Source organism: Oncorhynchus nerka, linkage group LG15, assembly GCF_034236695.1.
Source record: "Oncorhynchus nerka isolate Pitt River linkage group LG15, Oner_Uvic_2.0, whole genome shotgun sequence".
NCBI classification, from domain to species: domain Eukaryota; kingdom Metazoa; phylum Chordata; class Actinopteri; order Salmoniformes; family Salmonidae; genus Oncorhynchus; species Oncorhynchus nerka.
Window position 1 is genome coordinate 64,399,399 of NC_088410.1, and position 8,653 is coordinate 64,408,051.

General features: G+C 43.6%; 1 protein-coding gene across 1 annotated transcript in view; it reads right to left on the reverse strand.

Moving 5' to 3' along the window:
• LOC115143113 (sodium channel protein type 8 subunit alpha-like) overlaps positions 1-6,586 on the reverse strand; it is a 104,322-nt gene extending 97,736 nt beyond the window's left edge. The window contains 1 exon segment of the mRNA XM_065001797.1: positions 6,258-6,586. Within this exon segment, the coding sequence (XP_064857869.1) occupies positions 6,258-6,536 (279 nt within the window). The 5' untranslated portion in view covers positions 6,537-6,586.
• Positions 6,587-8,653: the final 2,067 nt, after the last annotated feature.

The window sequence follows — 8,653 nt, forward strand, 5'->3', positions numbered from 1 at the left end:
TTGCTGGTTGTTGAGTGAATTAGACCATGGCAAGTTTAAAGAATATATTTCGAATAAATGTAAAGTTATTTCAGGTTATTTAGGCAAGTTAGCTGGCTAACTCCTTGCTTCTGCTTTGTAATATACCCTCAGGCCCTGGACATTTGTCTGACACACAGAGTTCACTGAGGCTCCTCCCATACACAAGCACTTGTACAACTTAAATTGAACCCCATCTCCAACACACACACACACTCACACACACAATGTCACACTCTCTCACATGCGCGCACAAACGCTTGCACGCAAGCACACACTTACACACACACATACACAACCTGTGTAACTCCTGAAGCTTTTAGCCTTCCTAATCACTCCAGACATTTCAGATGCCCATTCAGTACTCTCCTCTTTCCTCCATTTTTCTCCTCCACTCCTCTTTCTCACTCTCCTCTTCCTTTCCTCTCCATTCCTATCCTCTCCCCCATCACAGTTAGGGGAGAACAGGAACAGCAGCAACTGCACTTCCCCTCCCCCTCCCCCTTTATTTGGTGCTTAAGTGCTGTGATTAGATTTCACTGCAGCTGACAGCAACACACACACACAGACACTCACTGACACACACACACCACATGGTCACACGTAAGCTTGAAGTGGGAAAAGAAGGAGGGGAGGGGGGAATTGGCGGTCAAGTAGAGCAGAAGATGAAAAACCTAGAGAGGAGAGGCAGAGAGATTGAGGAGGAGGTATTGAGGCGACACATGAATATGTATGCCAGGGCTCCCATAGGTGTCATAAAAGGCATAGGTGTGGATGAGAAAGGGGAGGAAGGTAGGTAGTAAAATGCTCTGGATGGCTGAGGAGGGGGGGTGCCCATTGTCGTGTGTGTAGCTTTAAGAAGAGCAAGGTATTGTGTTTAATTTGAAAATAGCATAGTGTGTGTATTTTTCATAGTGTGAAAAAAAAACACACACACACAGCACGACCTACGGTATGCGAGATAAAGGTAACTGACCTTGGCAGGGCAGAGTGAGGGAGAGGTGTCACAGCATACATGCATACACACACACACTCATTCACTCTTACACAAGCACACACACACAGGGATCTAGGGAGGGAGGACAGAGACGCAACTCCAGACATGAGAGAGATGTGCATGAGGGAGCCCTGACCACCACCCGATGTACGAGTCTACCTCTGTCCCTCCTTAAGGACAGGGAGGAGAGGAGATCAATGGAGGACGGGAGCAGAGGCAGGAGAAGGAGAGCGCTAAGCATAACCGATAGGCCAGGACAAAGGGGTAAGGAAGAGGGGAGGAAGGAGGAGGGGTTATTGTACCACACCATCACCCCTCCTATGGCTGCCACTGTAGAAGTCCATGGATTTTTAGATCACAGGAGGCACACATACTAAAACAAAATGGGTACACACTCGGAAGGAGGCAGAGCACCCACACACACCTTGTGTGACTGGCTGTGTCCCGGGGACGATCGTGCTGAATGGGTCTCTATAGCCCTGCGGGCCCCAGATTCTCTTACAGGCTAGAACACCCAGCCCCTCGAGGTGCAGCCACCCCCTCCTCTCTTCTCCTGCCCTATAAGGACAGACCCAGGCTAGGACTACACTGAGGGTGGAAGCTGAGGGGAGAGGGGGCAGAGCCTAAACTGAAAGGGTAACTGAACTGGTGTCCTGGGCTGGTAGGGGATGCAACCATTTGACTTATGCTAAAAGGGAGATAATATGTGATGTGTATACATACCAAGTGGGGCATATGTGGTGGCTGCCCTAAATCATGATACACTGTGAGGCAGTTGTGAGGCAGTTTATGTTTGCACAGCAGAAAACTGTTATGCTGATTTAAAGAAGCAATAAAACTGACCTTATTTAGACTAGTTGAGTACCTGGTGCATCTACTCCCTTCACAGAACAGCGCAAACTGGCTCTAACCAGAATAGAAAGAGGAGTGGGAGGCCCCAGTGCACAACTGAGCAAGGTGACAAATACATTAGAGTGTTTAGTTTGAGACAGTCCTCAACTGGCAGCTTCATTAAATAGTACCTGCAAAACACCAGTCTCAACGGCAACAGTGAAGAGGCGACTCCGGGAAGCTGGCCTTCTAGGCAGAGTTGCAAAGAAAAAGCCATATCTCAGACTGGCCAATAAAAATAAAAGATTAAGATGGGCAAAAGAACACAGACACTGGACAGAGGAACTCTGCTTAGAAGGCCAGCATCCCGGAGTCGCCTCTTCACTGTTGACGTTGAGTGTTTTGCTGGTACTATTTCATAAAGCTGCCAGTTGAGGACTTGTGAGGTGTCTGTTTCTCAAACTAGACAGGCTAATGTACTTGTCATCTTGCTCAGTTGAGCACCGAGGCCTCCCACTCTTCCTTCTATTCTGATTACAGCCCGTTTGCACTGTTCTGTGAAGGGAGCGTTATACAAGATCTTCAGTTTCTTGGCAATTTCTCGCATGGAATAGCCTTAATTTCTTAGAACAAGAATAGACTGACGAGTTTCAGAAGAAAGTTATTTGTTTCTGGCCATTTTGAGCCTGTAATCAAATGTTGATGCTCCAGATACACATTAGTCTAAAGGCCTGTATTATTGCTTCTTTAATCAGTACAACAGTTTTCAGCTGTGCTAACATTATTGCAAAAGGGTTTTCTAATGATCAATTAGCCTTTTAAAATGATAAACTTGGATTAGCTAACACAGCGTGCCATTGGAACACAGGAGTGATGATTGCTGACAATGGGCCTCTGTACACCTATGTAGATATTCCATAACAAATCAGCCGTTTCCAGCTACAATAGTCATTTACAACAATAACAGTGTCTACACTGTATTTCTGATAAATTTTAAGTTATTTTAAATGGACAGAAAATGTGATTTTCTTTCAAAAACAAGTGACCCCAAAATTTGAACAGTAGTGTATATATATGGTTGGTTTCTCAAATGACTGCCTCGCCTGGTTCAACAACTACTTCTCAGACAGAGTTCAGTGTGTCAAATCGGAGGGCCTGTTGTCCGGACCTCTGGCAGTCTCTATGGGTGTGCCACAGGGTTTAATTCTCGGGCCGACTCTTTTCTCTATATACATCAATGATGTCGCTCTTGCTGCTGGTGATTCTCTGATCCACCTCTACGCAGACGACACCATTCTGTATACCTCTGGCCCTTCTTTGGACACTGTGTTAACTAACCTCCAGATGGGTTTCAATGCCATACAACTCTCCTTCCGTGGCCTCCAACTGCTCTTAATTGCAAGTTAAACTAAATGCATGCTCTTCAACCGATCGCTGCCCGCACCTGCCCGTCCAGCATCACTACTCTGGACGGTTCTGACTTAGAATATGTGGACAATTATAAATACCTAGGTGTCTGGTTAGACTGTAAACTCTCCTTCCAGACTCACATTAAGCATCTCCAATCCAAAATTAAATCTAGAATCGGCTTCCTATTTCGCAACAAAGCATCCTTCACTCATGCTGCCAAACATACCCTCGATAAACTGACTATCCTACCGATCATTGACTTCAGGCGATGTCATTTATAAAAAAGGCCTCTAACACTCTACTCAGAAAATTGGATGCAGTCTATCACAGTGCCATCCGTTTTGTCACCAAAGCCTCATATACTACCCACCACTGCGACCTGTATGCTCTCGTTGGCTGGCCCTCGCTTCATATTCGCCGCCAAACCCACTGGCTCTCGGTCATCTATAAGTCTTTGCTAGGTAAAGCCTCACCTTATCTCAGCTCGCTGGTCACCATAGCAGCACCCACCCGTAACACGCGCTCCAGCAGGTATATTTCACTGGTCACCCCTAAAGCCTATTCCTCTTTTGGCCGCCTTTCCTTCCAGTTCTCTGCTGCCAATGACTGGAACGAATTCCAAAAATCACTGAAGCTGGAGACTCATATTTCCCTCTCTAACTTTAAGCATCAGCTGTCAGAGCAGCTCACAGATCACTGCACCTGTACATAGCCCATCTGTAAATAGCCCATCCAACTACCTCATCCCCCATATTGTTATTATAATTTTTTTGCTCCTTTGCACCCCAGTATCTCTACTTGCACATTCATCTTCTGCACATCTATCACTCCAGTGTTTAATTGCAATATTGTAATCTTCGCCACTACGACCTATTTATTGCCTTACCTCCCTAATCTTACCTCATCTGCACACACGGTATATAGATTTTCTTTCTATTGTGTTATTGACTGTACATTTGTTTATTCCCTGTGTAACTCTGTGTTGTTGTTTGTGTCGCACTGTTTTGCTATATCTTGGCCAGGTCGCAATTGTAAATGAGAACTTGTTCTCAACGGGCCGACCTGGATAAATAAAGGTGAAATAAAAAATACTCAAAAAATATATATATAAGTGTATGATATAACTGTGGAAGTTATCACAATATGCCTTAAGAAGGAGTTGCATGAAGGAGCATGTACGCTCCTCAAAGAACGAATGCATGAGATAAACGCCTGGTCAGGAACAATTGGGCATATCACTCCAACATCACAGATACTGTAGTGTAGATACATAGTACAGTAAGTATAGCTTGTTTAGCTTTAGAGCTCCTTCTTGTAATGGGTTAGTCAGTCTATGACATCCTCCTCCCTTTACAGCGGCCAGGTCGCAATTGTAAATGAGAACTTGTTCTCAACTTGCCTACCTGGTTAAATAAAGGTGAAATAAATAAATAAAACAGTCTGAACAAAGCTGGACATAACACACAAATGCTATGCTTCACTCCTGGTCATTTTGCCACCTCCTAAATACCAAAAGGTTTCACACATTTAGCAGGGACCTTAGGGAAAGGGGGATACCTAGTCAGTTGTACAACAATGCATTCAACTGAAATGTGTCTTCCGCATTTAACCCAACCCCTCTGAATCAGAGAGGTGCAGGGGGCTGCCATAAACGACATCCACGTCTTCGGCGCCCGGGGAACAGTGGGTTAACTGCCTTGCTCAGAGGCAGAAGGTCAGATTTTGACCTTGTCAGCTCGGGGATTCGAACCTTTTGGCTACTGGCCCAACGCTCTAACCACCTTAGGGAAGTCATGCAAAAGATAAACGAGTAGAAAGGGACCAAAACAGCAGCTAACTCCTTCAAAGTGGTACAGTGAGGCAGGGAAAAGGGATCACATGGAAGAAGACTATAAAGATGTACTAATTGTATGCAGGAAAATGTGAAGAGGAAAACACATACACTAAACCTAAAAAATGCACACAAACACACACACACACACAAACACACACACAAACACACACACAAACACACACACAAACACACACACACACACACACACACAAACACACACACAAACACACACACACAAACAAACACACACACAAACACACACACACACACACACACACACAAACACACACACAAACACACACACACACACAAACACACACACACACACACACACACACACAAACACACACACAAACACACACACACACATTCCAAGAAAACAGAAACCCAGACACACATGCATGGAGACTATCACTAACAAATTCAATTAGCAGGAGCACTAATAATACATTTTCAGAGGGCTGCTAGTCCCATCTCTGCTGCCAGCATCCACCAGCATATGCACAGTAAGTGCACCAATACAGAGCATCAATCAACACATAAGACTACAGAAGCATTACCAAAGAGAACTGCGGTCCAGAACTCCAGACCTTCACTGCAGAGTTACAGGATCTACAGTACCAACATCTTCCTGGTGACTGTGATAGCCAGCGCATTCATAGCGTACCTATGAGCTCTATGTGACACTTCATAAGCATTGACTGGTTCTAATCAACTCTCCCAGTGGTCAAACTATTAAAAGAGCAATACCATACCACAAGGTCACCTTTGCTGTGCCATATCCCTATCTTCATGGCTGGTACAACGATACACAAACCTCCCTTTTGTCTAATAAGAGTGGGCTTCTTACTTTCTGAATCAGGTTTCCTAAAAACAGTTTGATTCTAAATGTGCTTAACCCATAAGCATAAAATCTTATTCATGAACTTGGTTAAAAGCATAATATAGGGGCCACACATCAGGACTTAAAACAAACACAGTTATAAGCAGAATACATTTAAAAGGCAAGCTATAAAGACGTGAGTATAGTACAATCCATTTGTTCCTTCTTCAAATTATTTTTCTAAACAGATCTCACACCAGTACCAATTTCCCTCTAACCCCTAACATTTCCTCACTAGAAGGGAGTGCCTAGCCCTGTGTGGGATTGAGTGGTGAGGAACTCACTTTCTCATTCATATAATAGGGGTCCAAGTCCTCCAGTGGTACCGCCACCAGCCCATTAGGAATGTCCCCGTAGATGAAGGGAAGGGACTTCCCAGCCTCCAGATCACCGTTGGGCATGGGTTCTTCCTCTTCTTCCTCGCGGTGACTGCTGTCCGACTTGGGCTTGGGCTTCTTCTTGATCTTCTCCTGGAATTGGCGCTCCTCGATATTACGGAGCGACTCGGGGGTGAACTGCTTGAAGCTGTCAGGTCCTGGGGGTGCGAGACCGGGCGCGGCCATGTTTTCATCCTACAGATATTTCCGCTTTATTTAAATTTCATTCAGGACATCCGGCTCTGAGAGAGAGAGAGAGAGAGAGAGAGAGAGAGAGAGAGAGAGAGAGAGAGAGAGAGAGAGAGAGAGGGGAAATAGAGACAGGATATAAGGTATAAATGCTGACAACTCCATCTCTCTAATGAAATTCAAGTTGAGAACATCCATTTTCACTAAGAACTTTGGTCATGATTTAAGTAAAAAAAGACAGCAGTTCAGCATTTGGGTAAACAGCCTGTCCTACTATCAAGTTTCAAAATGGAAAAAGTAATAATGATCTCATTTAAAATGTCACCTTGGGTAGAATCAAATGGAACAAAACTCAGGTCTCTTTTAGTTCAAATCAGATGGTAGAACTAACAACGAGACAAATTAAATGTCTACTTTATATTTTATTATGGTGCTTATTAACAAGACTCATTGCTGGGTTGAGTCTTGTCTGTCTGTCTGTGTTTCGCCCTAAGCCTGAGACAGGGTGGAATTTTATATCTCTGTCAGAGATGGAGCCAACAAAGCAAGGCATCCAGACTAATGGATGTGCAACCATTTGGAACCAGAGCCATCTCTCTCTCTCTCTCCTTCTCTCTCTCCTCCCTCTCCTCATACAAATAAATGCTACATAAATCAGGGCTGCCATTGACGGTATAACAGAGAGCTGTGTCTCCAATCTACTTCATTCATTCACTCATGGTGGCTCTGATGTGGCCTGGTTGGCCTGTTGATGACCCTACAGGGAGAAAAATGAATGGCCCCCTTCAGCCCTTTGTGTCTGTCTGTCTGTCTGTCTGCTGCATGGGCTCTTCCCTTGTCCCAGGTGACCTGTGCTGCTTCTGGATGGAGGGAACTCTGTTAAGTGTCTGTCTGGATTATCTGACTAATGTTTGATCTTTAGGAGTCTCTCTCTCTATCTCTCTCTGAAAAACCTTACATAACGTATCTTAATAAGATATTCCATTTGTAACCACATTCTGACTCCGAAGTAGTAGGAACTATGGCATCTTAATCCATACATGGGTCCTTCAGAACCTTCTTCCGTTTCGGGTCTCAATTTTAGAAAAAATGTTCTCGGTCCTGTGCGGTTGTAATTCAAACAAATACACGTAGGAACACCAAACCTTGTTTTAAATGTGAACTTATTAGACAAGAAACAGTGAATGAAGTGTGCCAATATATTACAGCGCACCTGTATGATGTTATTATTTTTATCCCATGTATATAACCAAGCCATCATTTCTCATTGTGTATTTATTCCTTGTTTTTTTCTACTATTATACTTTTTTTTTTGTATTGGGAGTAAGCATTTAACTGTTAGTCTGTTGTTTAATTTATATTGTCTTATCTGATATAGCTACATTTTCAATAAAGATCATCATTAACATTGCAGTGCATGTCATAGTGGTTAGGCTCCATTTCATGACTAATTCATGAATCATGGCACAAAGGAAAAAGTTGATGATTGTGTGCTTTCACACTCAATCAATAAAAATATGCTTTGTCCAGAACTTTCGAACCATGCAATAGTTATTTTCCAGCTTGCCTATATAACTCAGGTATGTTAGGTGGAAGAATGAAGTGAAGCATCCAACATATAGGTTTGAAGTTATTCACCATAATCAATATAGGCCCACTCGTTGGGTCATTGTCTTTGCTTCACGTTCAGCTAGATGTTTTATTATCATTGTTGCCTCTCACTCCTCCTCTCCATCCAAAAAAAGAGTATTGGTAGGATCGGAGGCGCAAAAATAAAAATAATTCTCAATTGACAATGCATTTCCATACTCTGTGGTTTAAGACAGTCAAAATTCAACATTTGATTTGAATGATCAATCAAATTTGTTACATCAAGAAGGATGCAATTCGGGTGTTCCTGCATGTGGGCATTCCTGCATCCACAGTTTGGGAACTACTCCTCTACAATATGGTATCCACAGTAGAATAAAAATCTATTTTTATTCATATTGTAGTCCCATGATCCTCCCCCACTGAATTCTTGTATGTGACATTTTTTATTAATGCCCCCTCCAGCAAGCTGCCCCCTCCAGCAAGCTGCCCACAGGTAAGGATGCTTTCCAATAGGAAGCAAC